This window comes from Sinocyclocheilus grahami, unplaced genomic scaffold, assembly GCF_001515645.1.
Source record: "Sinocyclocheilus grahami isolate Dianchi unplaced genomic scaffold, SAMN03320097.WGS_v1.1 scaffold350.1, whole genome shotgun sequence".
NCBI lineage: Eukaryota > Metazoa > Chordata > Actinopteri > Cypriniformes > Cyprinidae > Sinocyclocheilus > Sinocyclocheilus grahami.
Window position 1 is genome coordinate 1,110,927 of NW_015505529.1, and position 21,587 is coordinate 1,132,513.

Below are 21,587 nucleotides of genomic sequence, written 5' to 3' on the forward strand. Positions count from 1 at the left end.
GCTCGGGAACTTCCTGGTACAGCGCTCTTGAGAGAGAGAGAGAGAGAGAGAGAGAGAGAGAGAGAGAGAGAGAGAGAGAGAGAGAGAGAGAGACACTCACGATCTGTGGATGCTGCAGTTGTAGAAGGTGAAATCCACACTAGCAAATTTCTGCCCCGTTTCCCTCGATTTCAGATACAGCTTCACCACATGAGTGTCTCCTTCAGATTGCTGGTAAGAGCATTTGAACTGAGTAATTAACGATGGCTATATAGCCAAACTAAAACACAAAATGAATAATCACAATAAATAATCAGTTTGAAGCGTTTTTTGTTACAAACTGTTGGAAAGAACTGATTCGCGGAAAAGAGTCAGACTTTCCAACACTTCTTGCTCATAGGTTAGTGAGTTTCCTAGATACACAGCATTTTTGGGCGTCATAGGCCTGTGGTAGCTCACTAGGGTTTTTATGTGAGGAAAGTAAGCAGTGCTGTTGTTTCTGCTTTAAAATAAAACAAATCATCTAATGAATGAAATAAGCTCGTTTTCATCAAAACGTACCCTACATGTTCATCACACGGTCTTATTTTTATTGTGATGAAGTGAAAGCTCAGGATATACGTGGGATTTGATAAGGAGAGTTAAAGGAGACCAGCTGTTGATTATCTATCATTCCAAACTAACCTCCCTCAATCCAATTACATTAGAAATTCCACTGGGAATATACTCTCAGCATCACCCTGAGAGGCCAAGCTTGAAAAATGGTGTTGAATGTGTTATTTTTACTACACTGTCTGGGTCAGGGCACATATAAGAGGATGTTTCTTTCACCTGGCAGCACAGCGCTGATGACATCTTAAGGTCGTTGTCAGGTCATGTCCTCAAGGGTCCTCGCTCACATCCCCCCTTGTGTATCATTCCTTTTTCCATGTGTTACAAAACCCAATGAAGATGCGTCTGTCAGATGAAATGGATTGCTTACAGTGGGAGATCTGTTTTATTGTGCAACACTGCATGGATGGTGTAACTGACAACAATTAGAAGCTGACAGTTGCTTTGGCTTCTGTGAACGGATTAATAATGCTATAACTGTCATGCTTGTGGTGTTTGTGCTGTGCGTTTTCCAACAACAGTGTTGTCATACAGTTCTTAGAAAACAACTGTGTGTTTTTCATTTAGAATGGTAGTGTTACAAAATACTAATCTTTTAATTAAGACTTAAAAATAAATTAATAGTTCACCCCAAAATTAAAATTTGCTGAAATTTTACTCCCTCAGGCCATCCAAGATGTTGATGAGTTTGTCTCTTAATCAGAACAGTTACATATTAGCATTACATTTCTTGCTCGCCAGTGGACCCTCTGCAGTGAATGGGTGCCGTCAAAGTGAGAGTTGATAAAACTTCACAATAATCCACAAGTGATATGCACAGATCAAGCAAGCAACTTGAATTTTGGCCAGAAGCAAGTTAAAATGCCTTAATGATAGATTTTTTTTCTTACAAACACAGCTTTTCATTTCACAAGACATTAATTGATGGACTGGAGTCGTGTGGATTGCTTGTAGATTATTGTGATGTTTTTAACAGCTGTTTGGACTCTCATTCTGACGGCACCCATTCACTGCAGAGGATCCACTGATGAGCATTGTCAGGTCATGTCCTCAAGGGTCCTCGCTCACATCCCCCCTTGTGTATCATTCCTTTTTCCATGTGTTACAAAACCTAATGAAGATGCGTCTGTCAGATGAAATGGATTGCTTACAGTGGGAGATCTGTTTTATTGTGCAACACTGCATGGATGGTGTAACTGACAACAATTAGAAGCTGACAGTTGCTTTGGCTTCTGTGAACGGATTAATAATGCTATAACTGTCATGCTTATGGTGTTTGTGCTGTGCGTTTTCCAACAACAGTGTTGTCATACAGTTCTTAGAAATCAACTGTGTGTTTTTCATTTAGAATGGTAGTGTTACAAAATACTAATCTTTTAATTAAGACTTAAAAATAAATTAAAAGTTCACCCCAAAATTAAAATTTGCTGAAATTTTACTCCCTCAGGCCATCCAAGATGTTGATGAGTTTGTCTCTTAATCGGAACAGTTACATATTAGCATTACATTTCTTGCTCGCCAGTGGACCCTCTGCAGTGAATGGGTGCCGTCAAAGTGAGAGTTGATAAAACTTCACAATAATCCACAAGTGATATGCACAGATCAAGCAAGCAACTTGAATTTTGGCCAGAAGCAAGTTAAAATGCCTTAATGATAGATTTTTTTTCTTACAAACACAGCTTTTCATTTCACAAGACATTAATTGATGGACTGGAGTCGTGTGGATTGCTTGTAGATTATTGTGATGTTTTTAACAGCTGTTTGGACTCTCATTCTGACGGCACCCATTCACTGCAGAGGATCCACTGATGAGCAAGTGATGTAATGCTAAATTTCTCCAAATCTGTTACATCTGAGTACATTAAGTAAATTAAAATTTTTGGGTAAACTGTTTCTCAGGGTTGTAATTTATACAGTGTCGACTGTGACAAAGGGAGGTACTTTGGGATAGAGCATATTTTCAGAGCAGTGGGATTCTGGTTTTTGGTCAGAGGCTGGGAGACTTTGTACTTGAGCTATTTTCCAGCTGTCCCAAGACAATTAACATTCTACGTCTGTCAGCAGTGAGCAATACAAGCGTGCCGTGTGTGTTCACTTTTCCATCGTGCAGCTAACTTTGTGTTAGACAAAAAACATTTGCTGTATCGACTGTTGAGACTTCTTGTTTAGTTTGTTTCTTTATCTTCAGTTATTCTCCATTCATCGTGTTTATGAAGATGGTGAGATTGCGGAGGAATATTTGGTTTAGAGCGGGAGGACTGGGGACATATGTGGCTGTGCAAACCCAGCCCTTCCCTCATTGCTGGTCTATCAACCAGCCAGCTGTCAACGTGTCCCAGAGAGATCTCAGAGGGGATACACCTGTGTCTGAAACACTCAGAACAGGAAGTTCTCAGTAGTAACCAACCACATAAACGTGTCTCACTCTACCCTGATTAAGCTGAAGTTACGTTCGGCGCCTATTTGCGTGTACATTTTTATTGTAGCAGCTGCTACATTACAGGTCATTTTATATGAACTTAACCCTGTTTACTTTGTAATGCATGTTGCTGAACGATTCATTTGTCTTTGTAATCTTTCGTCAAAATATTCAAGCTCTTCAGGTCCCACACTGCTTTTTGTTCTCATTGAATATCCTGTTACGTCACTTTGCTGGGTTGTGAACGCCTTTCGTGTTTGCTTTAAACATTTAGTTTGAGTTTTTCTTCAGTAGATAAGTGTTTGTGTAGTTGTGGTTTGAAATGTTTGCATAGAGGAACGGAGTATGAGTGGCAGTACCCTTGATAGTTTATGTGTTTACAGAATGAACAGCCTAGCAGGTTTTAATCTAGGTTTTAGTGTGAGAACTAGATGGAGGTGGAGGGAGCAGAGGGTAAGAGAGACTGTAAACGTCTTGATGCCCTGTGGTGAGTCATGAGCTCATTGTAGGATCTGCAGTTTTTCTTAATTTAGCTGTGGCTTTTCCACTTGAAATTTCCCATTGAGGGCCCTGCCCTTGGACTCCGCTTTGCTCCATATCAGGGAAAAATTGGTATTTCAAGATTCTTATTTATAATGTTCATTAAAAAGTATACTATGACTCTATTATGGCTCAGGTACTTGGATGTACAGTGGCCCCAAAATACACTATATGGACAAAAGTATTGGGACACCCCCTTCTTTAGAACCGAAAAAGGCACTTCCAAAACTGTGGCAACAAAATGGAAATATAATTCATGTATTTAAAAATTGCATTTCAGGCCATCCAAGATGTTGATGAGTTTGTCTCTTAATCGGAACAGTTACATATTAGCATTACATTTCTTGCTCGCCAGTGGACCCTCTGCAGTGAATGGGTGCCGTCAAAGTGAGAGTTGATAAAACTTCACAATAATCCACAAGTGATATGCACAGATCAAGCAAGCAACTTGAATTTTGGCCAGAAGCAAGTTAAAATGCCTTAATGATAGATTTTTTTTCTTACAAACACAGCTTTTCATTTCACAAGACATTAATTGATGGACTGGAGTCGTGTGGATTGCTTGTAGATTATTGTGATGTTTTTAACAGCTGTTTGGACTCTCATTCTGACGGCACCCATTCACTGCAGAGGATCCACTGATGAGCAAGTGATGTAATGCTAAATTTCTCCAAATCTGTTACATCTGAGTACATTAAGTAAATTAAAATTTTTGGGTAAACTGTTTCTCAGGGTTGTAATTTATACAGTGTCGACTGTGACAAAGGGAGGTACTTTGGGATAGAGCATATTTTCAGAGCAGTGGGATTCTGGTTTTTGGTCAGAGGCTGGGAGACTTTGTACTTGAGCTATTTTCCAGCTGTCCCAAGACAATTAACATTCTACGTCTGTCAGCAGTGAGCAATACAAGCGTGCCGTGTGTGTTCACTTTTCCATCGTGCAGCTAACTTTGTGTTAGACAAAAAACATTTGCTGTATCGACTGTTGAGACTTCTTGTTTAGTTTGTTTCTTTATCTTCAGTTATTCTCCATTCATCGTGTTTATGAAGATGGTGAGATTGCGGAGGAATATTTGGTTTAGAGCGGGAGGACTGGGGACATATGTGGCTGTGCAAACCCAGCCCTTCCCTCATTGCTGGTCTATCAACCAGCCAGCTGTCAACGTGTCCCAGAGAGATCTCAGAGGGGATACACCTGTGTCTGAAACACTCAGAACAGGAAGTTCTCAGTAGTAACCAACCACATAAACGTGTCTCACTCTACCCTGATTAAGCTGAAGTTACGTTCGGCGCCTATTTGCGTGTACATTTTTATTGTAGCAGCTGCTACATTACAGGTCATTTTATATGAACTTAACCCTGTTTACTTTGTAATGCATGTTGCTGAACGATTCATTTGTCTTTGTAATCTTTCGTCAAAATATTCAAGCTCTTCAGGTCCCACACTGCTTTTTGTTCTCATTGAATATCCTGTTACGTCACTTTGCTGGGTTGTGAACGCCTTTCGTGTTTGCTTTAAACATTTAGTTTGAGTTTTTCTTCAGTAGATAAGTGTTTGTGTAGTTGTGGTTTGAAATGTTTGCATAGAGGAACGGAGTATGAGTGGCAGTACCCTTGATAGTTTATGTGTTTACAGAATGAACAGCCTAGCAGGTTTTAATCTAGGTTTTAGTGTGAGAACTAGATGGAGGTGGAGGGAGCAGAGGGTAAGAGAGACTGTAAACGTCTTGATGCCCTGTGGTGAGTCATGAGCTCATTGTAGGATCTGCAGTTTTTCTTAATTTAGCTGTGGCTTTTCCACTTGAAATTTCCCATTGAGGGCCCTGCCCTTGGACTCCGCTTTGCTCCATATCAGGGAAAAATTGGTATTTCAAGATTCTTATTTATAATGTTCATTAAAAAGTATACTATGACTCTATTATGGCTCAGGTACTTGGATGTACAGTGGCCCCAAAATACACTATATGGACAAAAGTATTGGGACACCCCCTTCTTTAGAACCGAAAAAGGCACTTCCAAAACTGTGGCAACAAAATGGAAATATAATTCATGTATTTAAAAATTGCATTTACAATTTACATTTAGAAGTGTCTAAAATGACTGTAGCCATATGCATCCATAAGCCATCGGTGTTTAGTAGGGGTGTGACCGAGACACTTATCCCATGAGACGAGACGAGACACGAGACTGGGTTCACGAGAACGAGACGAGACGATATTTTTAGAATTTTTTAAAGAAATCCTCAATGATGAAATATATAGGGAAAAATAGTCTTTTATTCTTATTCATTAAAATCATGAAACTTATACATTTTCACATCAATTTATTAAAAGTTTAACACAAATTACATGTTTAGGGCCCTATGAAATTATTATTTTTTGCTCACCATATTATTTGCATTTTTTATTGTTACCAAATTCTGTGTTTTAGCATGTCTAATTATTTGAATGCATAAAACAACTTAATTTATTCATTTTTTTCTTAAAGTAGCCTTATGAATTTTTTTCCCCCTCAGAAATTTTGTATTGTACATTTACATTTTTTCTGGTTATCAAATGAAGGCATAAAACGTTAATTTAATTGATCATTTATCTTTTAATTATTGAAAATTAAGCAAACAAGATTTTATGGCAAACAAAGGGGATTTACTATTAAAATGAAAACATGGAAGAAATGTTTTGTGTGATTATTCCTTAAAAAATAATGTTTGTTTAATTTTAGTAGTAGTAGTAGTCTATGTACATTCTACTGAAAAATAGTTATAGGCAAAATGTCTTCAAATCAAACCGGACTTTTATTTTGACGGATTGCCGTGAATACCTTTACAGTTCTGTGTATGAGATATGACGCTACTTTTAAGTGTAATGACCTACTTTTGATTAATTAGTTCAAAATTTGACCAATTCCGTGACATTCCGCATTAAAATGTGAATTCTGTTTTTATGACTGGATAAAGACTACACTGCGTAATTTTCTCGTTTATCATGCGGCCACTTGCCTGATGTGAACACAAAATATCTTACATACCACCACTTGTGAACGAGCCAGTGTAATGCAAATATATCTGAAAGGTCTGCGCGAGGATATCGTCACGTTCTCGCAAGACCAGTCAGATCTCGCGAGACACATCGGAGCTCGTCACACCCCTAGTGTTTAGTGATGAGTTTTTGGCTCAAGGTCTGCATGTGAAGTCACACCAGAGGTGTTCAGCTGGGATTAGGACTTTCCTTTCTGCAGACCAGTCAAGTTCTTCCACACTGACTCAATCAATCATTTATTTTATAACCTTGCCTTATACACAGGCATTGTCATGTTAGAATAGAAAAGGGTCCTGTCCACACTTTTGCTATAAAATCAGAAGCACACAATTGCCTATAATATAATTATATGCTTACTCATGGAAATTACTAAAGTAGTCTAATCTGTTCATCAGAAGGGGTGTCCCAATACTTTTGGCAATATAGTGTATTTGGACACTTAAACTGAAAAGTTTAGGGTCAGTGAGATTTTTTCATAAGAAATTTATAGTTTTATTCCGCCTTGGTTGATTAAAAAGTGACATATTTTGGAAAATTATAAACCTCTTATTTCAAATAAATGCGGTTATTTTGATTTTATATTTATATATATATATATATATATATATATATATTATTAAAGGATCATGAAAGAGATGTCATGGTTTTCATAGAAATATTAAACAGCACAGCCATGCTTGATAATCATAAGAAATGTTTCTTGAGCAGCAAATCAGCATGTTAGAATGAGGATCATGTGACCCTGAAGACTGGAGTAATGACAGCTGAAAAATCATCTTTGCCATCACAGAAATAAATTACATTTTCAAATACTTGAATACAATAAAAATATAATAACGTTTCACAATATTACTGTTTTACTGTATTTTTTGATCAAATAATAGATGCAGCCTTGGTGAGCATAAGAAACTTATTTCAAAATCAACCACAAACCTTTGAATGTTAGTGTGTCACATCGAAAAATGTCAGATTTCTTTGCGTTAGATACAAATTGTTAAACCAAGTGGCATCAAATTATGCCAAAACTTTTTTTTAGCTTCCCTTTTCTGATGCACTTTTAAAATATATATATTTTTAACTGGTCTTCACAAAGTTTGACAACCAGAAAATGTCCAAGGCTGTTTTGTCTTTATTTTGAACAATAGATCTGTTCCTTGATGTTGTAAATCCTAAACTTTATTCTGTGAAATGTATTGACTGAAAAGTGTGCATGTGTGCTTTTTTTATTTTTTACTTTTTTTATTAATGGGGCTTGTTTTTATATTTTGTTAAATAATATAAATTAATTATACATTAAAAGTGTCCAAAAGTGGCCACTGTGTATCATGATAATAATGATTACCATATTCACATACAGTCATACTTTAAAACTCAGAAGTATACCATGGTGCTTTTCAGGCTTAAATAGTCACCTAAACGATCAAGAAAAATGAGGCGTATTTGCTTAGCAGAGAGTCAGTCGAACATTTTCTCTTATTTTCATAAATTGAGTTGAATGATTGTCATTTGAGTTTGCAGATGTGTGTACCCGCTCATATTACTCGTCTTGTGCTGACTGTGTGGTTTGGGAGCTTAAAACCCTCTCTTCGCTTAGTGACACACATACACAGACTACTGATTAACCTGATGGTGTGAGATATTCTGTAATCCATCTGGGATCCTTTCAGTCAGGCTTACAGTTTGTCATGACTGACAAGGGCGAACACTGTGGCTGGAGTCGAGGGATTATTATAACACCAACTCTCATTACATTCCGTCTTGACAGAGGTGCACTTTGAGATGAAATTTCAGCGGTGAATTGCATCTTTTCACCGTACCCCCATCAGGTTGTTCATGCCTGCTTGCATTCATTGTGTTCCAGCACACATGCTTCACAGGCATGAACAAGTCAGGCGCCCTGCTCTAGTTCCTTCCCAAACACGATGACCTTTGTGACCCTTGTACACTGTAGATAGAACCGTGATGCCCTTTAAGCATGAGAACGAAAGCCATTCTGTGTGTTATCTGGTTCATGGTACCATCCTTCACATGCTTGTCCTCATCCTTTTAAGCGCTCAGGATAAATCAAGTTTTAGAGCACAGTAATGGTCTTTATCAAAGACCTTTGAAGTGAAAACTTTATGAGCTGCCTTCTCTTCTCACGATCACATTGCGATTCGTAAGGCATGGGTTAACCTTTAACCAGGCATGAAGATAAGTCATGCAATCCGGGCCAGGTGTGGCCTGGCACTGACCACAGAAATATGCATAATGTGCCTGAGCTCTTCAGAGCTGTTGGTAATTTTTACGAATGTATTGTAGGGGTGGTGGCTGGAAAATCAATGATTAATTCAAAACAACATTTGTAAAGCAATCAAGAGATTTGTCTTTTCACAAATGTAAATTTGTCACTATATAGTGCACTTACACTATGTACTCTGTCTCTGTCAATGAAACCGTTTGGACTACATTCAAGCAGGTGCTGTTTTCCAGTTGAATGAAATAATGTTTCAGACGTGTGATGTGACTCAATTTATTACAAAACATACTACTTAAATGGGATGCAAATTGAGAAAAAAATTGAGTTGGTATTTACAGTCATTGTACACTCCTATAGTTTTACTTAAGGAGTTATAAGAGTCATAGTTCATAGGCTCTTGCACCCTATTATAGGGAGGCATGTTTAGGAATTTTATCGCATGTTGATGTTAGCGATATCGCAGTAGAGTGTGTGAAACTCAGTCCTGGCATGTTTCAGAGCGTTCAGCATCAGCATGCCTACTACACCTCATTAAAGCACCTCATTTCCCAGACATTTCCAGACGTAGAGTGACTCAGTTAAAAAAACAAATGATTTACTATGAAAGACATGCTGTTGTAGCTAGTGGTCGACCGATATTGGTTTTTTTGACAGCCGATGCCGATATCTTGGAAAGAAGGATGGCCGATATAATTTTATTTATTTTAATTAATATTTAAGAAATTTAAAATCATTTGAAAATTTAATTGAATTTAGAACTTAAAAAAATAAATGTGTTAAACATACTTATACTTTAGATGACAAAGTATTTTTCACAAATAAATAAATATTTAATAAAAATATAATTATAAAGGAAGTAAACACTGTAACCAACAGGCACTCAGTATTCTGGGAAGTTTGTGTGCATTAATCATATTTTTTTCAAATAAAGCCAAGGTAACTCTCATTTTACATACAGCACACAGGGAAAATGACATGAATATGACAGTGGGCAAATGCATAAAGCGCAGCATAATTTAAAATCACGAGTTTAAAGTTTGTCGATCGCGCGTCTCCAGTGAAGCTGAACTCTCCTCCTGTCCACATTCAATTCTCATGGATTGACTGTCACGCAGAGAACATGCAATCATGCAGGATACAAATGCACACGTCATAAGATCTCACAAATGGATCCGACTAAGTTTGCAAGGCTTTTGAAATTAGATGTTTATTAGTAGGGCTGGGTATCAATTCAGATATCCCGATTCGATTCGATTGTGATTCGCAAGCTCTCGATTCGATTCGATTTTCAATTTTTTGATTACATTCAGTGAATATAGTTTTAATACAAATGCTATTGATATTTCTAAAAAAATTTACAGTAAACATCAGTTTACAAATGGTGAATTAATAAAAAGAAATTAAGAACCACATGCCTGTATTTTAAAGCTATACTTTTTTTTGTATGGGTCCTTTTTTAAAAAAATAATAGGGCCCTATAAAATGTTCTTAATTTTTCTGGTAATCAGATGAAGGCATAAAACATTAATTTAATTTATCCTAATCAAATGAAAAGTAAACCCTTTTATTTTTGGCAAACAATGTGCTGCACAACAGATGTGATTATTCCTTTAAAAATAAAGATTTATTCATATTTTCAATTCATATTACTCACACACAGCAGTAGTAGCATTGATTCTTAAGACTGCTAAATAGTAATATATTCTGACAGTTTCTTAACGTTAAACTAAACTTTTATTTTGACGTGTTGCCGTGAAGAACTTGCAGCTGCTGTGTATGTGATATGACGGTAGTTTTCTCAAATAAAATGGTAAAATGCTAATGAAGTGACTCTCAGAGCAGCTGGAGATGACATTCGTGTTCATATCATCATATAGTGAGATGGCAGAAGCTGAAAACACAGCGAGCGTCATCCGCGCTTTAGTCTGTGTAGTGTGCACAAAACAGTGTGCCCTGCCATTCATTCATTCATTGCGGAAATCATGGCGCCTATGCGTGATATCAAATTCTTCTGCAGATTTATAGTATTACTATAGCACTTCACCTGAGCATTGCGAATCACGCGTATGGCCATGATAAGCGCTGAATGAATGACAGGCTTTCTGTTGTAACATCGCGCAAGGTAAATAAGGGTGACATCTAATGGAGAAGACTAACGATAAAATTCACGTTAATCAGATCTTGGTTTAAATGTGTGCTGAAATAAATCCCGGAAAAGATCGATTTGCGGCTTTTGAGAATTGATATCAAATCAACGTCATTTAAAAAAACGATTAATCGGGAAAAAATTTTTTTTTTGCCCATCCTTATTTATTAGACATTCAAAGATTTGTTTAAATTATATAAATGCGTATTTGTTGAATGCTGACGGCAAACAAGAAAGTATTATAATGTTTGCCTTTCTATTACTAATAATATAAAAGCAATCGTTATAATACTTTTTGTATACATTTTAATTCCTTTGTTAAACCGTTCTATCTGATTATTTGACAGACGTATTAGATAATCCATATTAGACAGAACTGAAGGACAACAGCGAACAAGAGGGGAGAATGTATGCACTGTGTGCTCAGGCGCTGCCGTTCTCAATCACAACGTATTCAGCCAATCACAACGCACTGGATAGCTGGCCAATCAGCGTACACCTCACTTTTCAGATGAGCTTTGTAAAAATCGACGTGTTTCAGAAAGGCGGGGCATAGAGGAGCAGCAATAATGTACATTAGGTGGAAAATAATGTGTTTTTTTAACCTTAAACCGCATAAACACATTGCATTACACCAAATACACAACATAATGTTCTTTTTAGCAGCGTCATATGACCCCTTTAATACTTTTATTCAGCAAGAATGCATTAAATTGATCAAAAGTGACAGTAAAGGCATTTTTAAAGTTATTTTAATTTTAAGCATTTGCAAAACAGTTCTATTTGGGGGAAAATGCTGTTCTTTTGAATCCTGTAGAAGGTTATTACCATTATCTCAAAAATATTAAGCTGCACAACTGTTTTCATCATTAATAATAACAAGAAATGTTTCTCGAGCAGCAAATCAGCATTTTAGGGTGATTTCTGAAGGATCATGTGGCATTTAAGATTAGAGTAATGGCTTCTGCAAATTCAGATTTGCCCTGACAGGAGTAAATTACGTTTTAAAATATTCTCAAATAGAAAACGGTTCGATTTAATAGTATTTCATAATATTTTTACTGTATCTTTGAATTTGAACTTATTTCAAAAACAGCCAACCACATCCTCTTGAACGTTAATGGACAAAATGCTAAAAAGACTTCAGTTCGATGCAAAAATAGCAAAAGCTCCTACTCCTGAGTACTCAGAAATAATGACTAAAATGCCCATCCCTATTATGGGTATATCTGTATACACTCCCAGTGGGTCAGCATTAACACTGGCCTAAGGTTATTTGTCCTTTTCCCTTCGCTAAGGGAACTGCTGGTGTTTCATAATTATGTGTGGAATGAATGGGTGTGGTGACTCTGTGCATGAAACTGTCATGTCTGGTCAGCAGCTGGCCATCGTGCCAAATGGTCTGTGCCTGAACAGTGTGTTTGTGTGCACCGATACATTATGTGTTAACCTCACCCCATGACTTGCATTTGAGCCAAGCAGGATAATGAAGTGATGTTGTCATGCTCAGTCATAGCTGAGATGTTGTAATAGGCCGTCTTGTCCTTTCAGTATTTTACTTAGGGAGCAAAAGATTTCAATATAGTCCTTTCACGAAATGCTCAAATGAACCCATTACAGTACATTAATGAAGTTTTTTTTTAAAATTTTGTTGCATTGATTAAGTCAAACTTTCTTGGATGCCTGGTGACCTATTGACCCCCAGGGTTGTGCACCATTCATAAATGAGCTGAGAATGCCTTTTAAATTCAAATTCCTGAATTTGAATCGATGTAACAAACATTTAACTAAAAAAGTTGAGATGTTGCTTGATGGACTTTGGCAGTTTCAGCAGAGTCCTTGAGAGGACTACTGCATTTATAATGACTGATTGTTTAAAACCCGTTTCTTCGAGTGGGACAGTTCGAGTTGAGAGGGCCAACTGTAGGCCGTCGGACTTTGAAATCAGCAATTGCTCTTGGTGTTTTGCTAGAAAAGTCTGATTGTTGCCGATCACGGACCTCTGAAGAAGTGGAAAACAATGAAAACAGGAAGGCCTGTCATCTGTATTTTGGCAGCATCCTCAAGGATTGTTATGCAAGCCATTTCCAGTGGATGTGGTGTTGAAAATTAAATATCAGCAACTCTAATTGACCGCTCAACTGCCTTGACTTATCAGAGGAAAAAATAGATATAGAGAAAAAAATTTCAGATCATATCTTAACACATATTCAAAACTAAGACTAGACATGCATAATATATTGGTACCAATTTGAAGCTAATATAAAATAAAAAAAATTAACTTATCATTTTGGTTAGTTATATTTAATGCTCATTTACCTTAGTTTCTAACGCTAAAGTTTACTTTATAAACAAATACTAAATTTGCTGTTTATTTTGAATTTGTTTAGACAAAATACTATATAATTTTAATAACTTAACTAACTTTTTTTAAACTAATTTTTATTGGACAGTTCCGTAAGAAAGAAAGAAAGAAAGAGGAAGTGTCAGTGTCATCACTGTTCCATCCTCCATCCTCTCAGCATTGGATATAGACAGGAACCCTTGTGGGAACCCCCTGTCCCACTCTTAGAAGCATAACCTGCCCTTATAAGGCATTGTGGGCATTCTAAGATCTCAGAGGAGGAGACTTCAGGCCATAGCGTTGCCAACTCAGCTGCTGTCTGAAAGCAATGGGAGATCCAGCTGGCCCTAAGCAGCGGCGCTGTGCTGTACTGTTCTTCCAGGCCAGTCCTGGAAAACACAGGGCGTTTGGGGGGTTGTGGACAGGGCTTTTGCATGAGTAGGATGTTTGGAGTTCTCCGACGAGTACAGACTTGTCCCTCATTGCAACAACTCTGGTGAGAAAAATTAAGGCTTGAATGAAGTAATGCTTGTCCTTTCCTCTCCTCCTCCCTCTTAACCTGTTGACTGTGGGCATGTTTCTGGTAGTTCCAGTTCCCGCCTCCAAACATGTTGCTCCACCCACTTGAGCTAGAAAGAGAGATAAAAAATTATTGATGTTGTTTCACTGGAGATTTCTTGCCTCATATACCCTTTCACCTCTGTTGGAAAGCATTGATGGATTATTTCTTCATGAAAGCCTAAGAGAATGCCAGTTTTCGCCCCCATATGCCAAACAGTTTTTCAAATATTTTCAAAATATTTCAAATATTTCTATATGGTTTATTTGTATGGTATATTTTGAAATATAGAGTGGAAAAAATGTGCATCCACTGAATCCATGGGTTTTCCTAAGCATTTGAATGATTCATGTGCCATGGTCTTGAGCCAAGTTTTGTGTTTTGGATGGGAACCTTTTTTCTTTTCCAGAAAACACATCATTTCAGAGCCTCCAGGTTGTCTGGAACCGTGTAAGCCCTGTTCAGTGGAGCGAGCAGACACTCACACCACCATGTGAGGTACTGTATGACTCAAAAAAGCCCACATGAAGAAGGGATGAGAGGAAACGAAAGAGATAAAGACGTGAGCTTCACTCTCTCAGTCAACATACAACTTCCTGACTTGCACGTTGCCACAGTGACCTTGTTTAGTTATATCACAACATTGATTACTACACTGTGGTGTGACAGTGATGGGTTTCCCCCATCTTTACCTCTCGCTCTCGCTCTCTTGCTGTCCCCAGTCCTGTGCTGACTGTTTAACACACACATTACATTCTTCTGTTCTGACATCACACACTATCAGCTTTCCCTTTGTTTTTTTTTCCACCTCCATCATACACCTCCCTCCCTTATTTACTGCCTTTCAAATAGCAGGTCTCACGGGCGTCCCATAAGTCCCTTTTCTTGGTTTATTTTCTCTGTATGTCTCTGCTTCCCTCTGCAGGTCTTATAAATGTGAAATTGTTCATGAACTGGCCCTCATCTCATTCCCATCTTCCTCTTCCCGTGATGCTTTGGGCCTTTTCCCAGTGTCAGTCTTTTCTCACCACTCCCATTGCTCAAGGCCCTGACACGTTAGTAAACAAAGAAGGACTTATTGTAGTTGTGTTGTATTTTCACTGCGACCATATTCACAGGGACGTCTTAAAGTGATAGTTAACCCAAAAATGTCTCCCTGATGTTGATTTAAACATGTTTGACTTTCCTTCCTGCGTGAATTTCTGAAGATTATTCTGGTCATAAGAGGCGAATGGAAACTGGGGCTTGACAAAAATGGAAAAAAAGTGGAAGTTATATAGTCCAAATGACTCATGCTGTATATTCTGAGTCTTCTGAAGTCATTCAGTAGCTTTCTGTGAGAAACAGACCAACAGTTGAATTGATTATTCATAGAAAATGTTGACATCCACACAAGAACTTTCCTGCAATCCAGTTTGTGAACGAATCATTTTTGTGAGTCAAATCCTTTCAGTGAATTGATTAATCCAGTTCGCATTCACAAACAGTTCACAGTTGTAATTATTCATTCATGAATTGAACTGGTTCACACTATTAGGTTGACACTAATTCAGTGATCCTGCTACAACAATCTACAGTCCATTTTAGGGGAACTTTGCAAATAAACAGTGACTTAAATTAGGTCTGTTTGTTACACAAACAAATTGCATGGCTTCAGAAGACGTGTAATATTGTGCATGACCCGTACTGTTATTATGCTTTTTTGGTGTTTTTGTGTCTTTTTGAAGCTTGAAAGTTCCAGTCCCCATTGACTGTTATTGCATGAAAAAGAGCAACCAGAACACTCTTCAAAATGTATTCTCCTGTGTTCTTTGGAAGAAAGAAATTTGTGTCCATTTTTGGGTGAACTATCCCTTTAAGGCATGAACAAATACAAAAAGTGAAAGGAGGAACACAAAAAAGCGAACAACAGCCTTTTAGATGTGAAAAGTTAAGTGTCAACTAAAACAGAGAGAAAGTATGTTTCAAATTCTAACTCTACCATTTAAACCCAACAAGAAGAGGGTTTTAAAGTTCATTCATTACACTCAGTATCTCCTTTCTGTCTTTTCTTAACCTCAGCTCTGGCCAGTGGATTCATTTTGTTGAAGAATAATATGCCAATCAAAGTTCATAGCTTTGATCTTTGGTCCCTCTGTATCGTCCTCTACCCAACACTACAAATTTCTACATATAGACCTGTCCTGGTGTGAGAGTATAAATAGGGCTGTGACAGAGTAGGCGGAGAGAAGGAGGGAGGGGCATGACTGCGGAATGACTGCGTACAATAACCAAACATTTTCATAAGTCTCATTACACATCATTTGAATTAAAATGCCTTTCACCCACATCATTAAGTCCTTACCAGGATCCAATTTCAAATAAATAATGTGGACAGAAGATTGTGGTCGAGAACAAAAGGGATTGAAAATTTATTTGTTTGTGCACGGGTTATTGGCTGGCAGGAGACCCAGAGGAGACGAACATAGAGGAGTCCAGTGACTGAACTATGACTCATCTCTGATTTGTCAGCAGTGGGCGTGACGTGCCGGGCAGCATGCTCAGACTTCCCATTAAAAAGAAAAAAAAAATATTAGAAAATTTCATTTACATTATTAAATGTTTTCCCAGTGTTTCAGCCTAAAGAGAAATGTTTTGATATACAATTAGCACACTATTGGCATACTATCCATCATGTATATTCTGCAAGATTAGAATTTGTACATCCTGGATAATAGTATCATCCTCAAAGAGGTGCCGGATGGTCTGTCCTATTATTTCAGATGAATTTTTGAAGTGCGCTTCCATAATTGGTTTATTGCCCCTTGTTATAACAGTTTTTAAGTTGTTGTTAAGTAATAATATATTCAGCTAGATGCCAATGTTTACATAAAAATGCAAACCATTAGGTATTATTAGGACACATTTTCCTGATGTGATAGTATATCTAGAATTTTTAGGCTTCCCCTAACCAAAAAACTATATACTGTTTTAGTGCTTAGTAGACTGTAAAAATACAAATTGGGATGCTGCAAGTGGGAAAATTCTGCATGTGAAGGAATGTATTCTGTAGATTAAGTAATAAAGAGAGAGGAAGTGAAGGGCAGGGGCCCTGAAAGTGGTTAATATGAGTATAAATGGGGTCAGAGCACAACAGGCATGCAGGGAAAAAAGCCAGAGTTTCCATTACTGATTTCCCACTAATGTCATTTGACCACTTTAAGGAATAGAACACCCCACATAACAAACAAAACCTCAGAGTGTTTGATTCTCCGCCAGAAGGCCATGTGAGGATGTGTGAGTCCTGTGCTTACAGTGACCTAAGGGTGACTGAATGCAGAGGGTCTGACTGTTGTAACCCTCTTTAACCTATGTTTAACACAATACCTTATGCCATTTCTTAAAGGATTAGTGCATTCAAAAACAAACTATTCATGTTTAAAACTCGTATGACTTTCTTTAATCTGTGGAACACAAAAGAAGATATTTTACAGAATGTCCAAGCAGCTGTTTGTCATATAAAAACATGTATTCAAAGAGACTGAATAATTTAATAAATAAATGAGGAAATGGGAGTGATAAAACAAATATATTGCACAAAATATGGTATACCGGTTCATACCGAATACCGGCGTTTATTTTTGTTATGATATACATTTTTTTAATACCGCAATACGTCGCTTAAACAACGTTCGGAATGCGACACTGTTTGAAAGGGGTGTTGCACTGTGGTGAGGGAACAGCTGTATGTGTTACTAAGCGTGAAAGTTCCGAAACTGAAGCTGTAGAACTAATAGAACGTGATGACACAGAAGAACTCATCCACAATATCCACATTGTGGGAAAGGAGGAGAAAAATTAACTTGGCATAATCACTAGCTACATTTCCTCCTGTCACCACAAGCTGGAGAGTTCATATGCTGTTTCTTACGTTTAAAAAAAAAATAATTCTAAAAGAGGCACAGGCTGGTGTTTAAGGTCAGGCACATGCAGGGCTACTACAGAGGGGCTGGAAAGTTGACTTGACTGACTCGTGCCTCTGCAGGCAGTGAGGGGGGAGAGAGGGAGTGAGAGAGAGAGAGAGAGAGAGACGCAGGGAAGGAGAGGAAAGTTAAAGCTGAAGAAATGGCAGCTGGGACGCTCCCACACATGGTGCAGAAGAAGTTGAAATAACAAACTCGGCACACTTTCTGAAACAAGAGAGTGTTTTGGAAATACTTATAATTCATATACTTACAGCAACAAGCTGGGAAGATTGGAAAGATGAAGTATCGAGGCATGGTAAGAACCACAGCATGCTCCATACTAAACAAAAGCAGCTGGGAGATTTCTGCAATGTCAGTAAGGGTCTTGTGAAAGTGAAATATGTGGTTCTGGACCAAAGTCGTATTTTGTGTTTAGATTATGTAATGATTTGCTAGCAACTGGAATGCAAGGTTTACAGGGAATCATGGATCTATCTATCCATCTATCTATCACTGTCTGTCATATACAGGTGGATCTCAATAAATTAGAATGTCATGGAAAAGTTCATTTATTTCAGTAATTCAACTCAAATTGTGAAACTCGTGTATTAAATAAATTCAATGCACACAGACTGAAGTCGTTTAAGTCTTTGGTTATTTTAATTGGGATGATTTTAGCTCACATTTCACAAAAACCCACCAATTCATCTCAACAAATTAGAATACTTCATAAGACCAATAAAAAAATTTTTTTGTGAATTGTTGGCCTTCTGGTTGCTGCCCAATCAAGCACAGTAACACCATGGTTATTGAACCAGATTTTGGTGCTTTTGGCAATAAGGGCAGGTGCCAAGTCCTGCTGGAAAATGAAATCAGCATCTCCATAAAGCTTGTCAGCAGAAGGAAGCATGAAGTGCTCTAAAATTTCCTGGTAGATGGCTGCGTTAACTGTGGACTTCAGAAAACACAGTGACCCAACAATGCAGATGACCTGAAGGCCGCTATCAAAGCAACCTGGGCTTCCATACCACCTCAGCAGTGCCACAGGCTGATTGTCTCCATGCCACGCCGCACTGATGCAGTAATTCATGCAAAAGGAGGCCCAACCAAGTATTGAGTACATGTACAGTAAATGAACATACTTTCCAGAAGGCCAACAATTCACTAAAAATGTTTTTTTTATTGGTCTTATGAAGTATTCTAATTTGTTGAGAGAGTGAATTGGTGGGTTTTTGTGAAATGTGAGCCAAAATCATCCCAATTAAAAGAACCAAAGACTTAAACTACTTCAGTCTGTGTGCATAGAATTTATTTAATACACGAGTTTCACAATTTGAGTTGAATTACTGAAATAAATGAACTTTTCCACAACATTCTAATTTATTGAGATGCACCAGTACACACATACAGGTGCATCTCAATAAATTAGAATGTCGTGGAAAAGTTCATTTATTTCAGTAATAAATAATTTCAGTTTATCTATCCTATCAGGCGCTGATCCTATCTTGGGACCCTCTTTTATGCGGGGCATTCTGACTGTCAGTTTCTGTGTTTATGCCATAGTGTCATCTCACAGTGAAGCAATATCTGGCTTTGAACCAGCAGCAGTCACTGTTGAATTCCAGGCTAGAAAGAGAGTGCGAGTGAGAGAGATAACGAAACTGGCGTCTGTCATTGGGCCATTCCACCCTGCTACATTTCTTCCTGTCTCTGTCATCCGCGACTGTCCTCCGAAAGCCAACAGAAACTTCAAAAACAAGCACTCAAGATTAAGACCTCATCGTATGAGCTTTAGGTTTCTGAGGCCTTTCACCTTTCACCCGTTCAATGTCATGATACCCTACGAGTGTCGTTTGCAGAGCATCATTTCACATTCAAATAAACACACCTTGCGGTCAGCGATACTTTAGATGTGATCGAATTTCGGCACTTTTCATCATAGGCAAATAACTGCAGAAGTCCGATGAATGGCTGACAATAGACTTAGGGTATCTGGTGCAGTTTCGCTCGAGATTCCACTGATTTGCTAAACAGCTGCACCGCTCACAGGAATAGCCAGATCTCAGGCAGAGGAAATTAAGTTTACATAATGACATGCTGCTCGGAACGACTGAGGAGATGTGAGATACCCTGTCCTGAGATATTAGGGAAGGCCATAGCTATATATTTATATGCGATTGGGTGGGAAATGCTGTAAGAATGAAATACTGTGGCGGTCCAGTAAGCAGTTTACACTTCTCCCGACTCGTGCTCTTCAAATGCCCTCTGGACATGAATGCCTTGCATTGTCCGGACAGGCTGGAATGAAGGATAACTAGTCATTTTATATCTTCTCCAAGTCAAAAGGTATGTGCGAGTGTGTTTGTAAATTCAGCATGTGGAGGGGGTGCAAATCTTCACCTGTTTTGGCAGAGCCAGTCACACCTGTCTGTCAACTTTCCCCCTGAAGTTTGACAGCCACCAGCTGACTTTCCAAACCAACACAGCCCCTTTAACACAAGGACAACCATCGACTCAGCAGACCGGCGTGAATTACAATGCCACCCATGGAATTTCTCGCCATCTGTCTGGCGGTAATTAAAGGAGCATTGTAAGACATCATCTTTGAAGATTTATTGATGGATATGGCTTAATTAGAGAATTATATAATGTGGTGCGCAGCAAAGCCCATGCTGGGGACTTTGTACCACTTATGAGTGTGTTTTAAGTACTTACAAGTGTTTCATTGTCAGTTGCATGACCATGAGCAATCGCAGGCATGCAAAATAGGGGCAAAAAAGTTGCATTCAATTTGGAGAAGTGCTAAAAATGTTTTCCCCCTGACCATCTGCATGAAACAAAGCTGCAGGAGTCTGATCGTTCTACACTTCTCTTAAAAAAAACAAGATATCCCACACTACTTCTCACACATGTCCACGTGTCATTGTTTTTGGTTAATGTAATAAAAGCCATTTTTAATTTATGGGTGTTTTTTTTTAACTATGGGCACCGCTCGGCTTGTATATGACAGCTCGGGGCATGGAAATGTTTTTAAAATAACTACTAATTTAGCACTTATACTTTTGTATTAAGGGCAAAATGGTTGGTTGTGAAGTGATTTGTGTTTACACAATAATATTTACACAATAAATATCAAATTTAATAATTATTTTTATCTCTGTTTACATTATTATTATTCACAAATAATATAATAATTTAATAATATGTCCATAATAATATACACACACTTACACACTACCGGTCAAAAGTTTGGTATCAGAATGATTTTTTGTTTTTTAAAGAGTTTCTTATGCTCATCAAGGCTGCATTTATTTGATCAAAAATACAGGGAAAAAAGTAATATTGTGAAACATTATTATGATGTAAAATAATGTTTTTCTATTTTAATATACATTAAAATCTAATTTATTCCTGTGATGCAAAGCTGAATTTTCAGCATCATTACTTAGTGTCACATGATCCTTCAGAAATCATTCTAATATGCTGATTTATTGTCAGTGCTGGAAACGGTTGTGCTACTTAATATTTTTTGGAACCTGTGATACTTTTTTTCAGGATTCTTTGATGAATAAAAAGTTAAAAAGAAGAGCATTTATTTAAAATAGAAATCTTTTCTAACAATATACACTACCGTTCAAAAGTTTGTGGTCAGTAAATCTTTTTTTAATTAAAACTTTTATTCAGCAAAGATTTATATTGTTAGAAAAGATTTATATTTTGAATAAATGCTGTTCTTTTGAACTTTTTATTCATTAAAGAATCCTGAAA

The 21,587-nt window shown here is 37.6% G+C and overlaps 1 protein-coding gene across 4 annotated transcripts in view; it reads left to right on the forward strand.

Moving 5' to 3' along the window:
* myo1cb (myosin Ic, paralog b) overlaps nucleotides 1-21,587 on the forward strand; it is a 50,663-nt gene that overhangs the window by 2,979 nt on the left and 26,097 nt on the right. The window contains exon 1 of one of the 4 annotated variants that reach the window (XM_016229309.1): nucleotides 17,861-18,135. The exons of the other annotated variants lie outside the window; for them this stretch is intronic. Coding sequence (XP_016084795.1) covers nucleotides 18,118-18,135 — 18 coding nt within the window. The 5' untranslated portion in view covers nucleotides 17,861-18,117. Of the gene's footprint in view, nucleotides 1-17,860; nucleotides 18,136-21,587 lie in introns of those variants that run through there. 4 annotated transcript variants of the gene reach the window in all.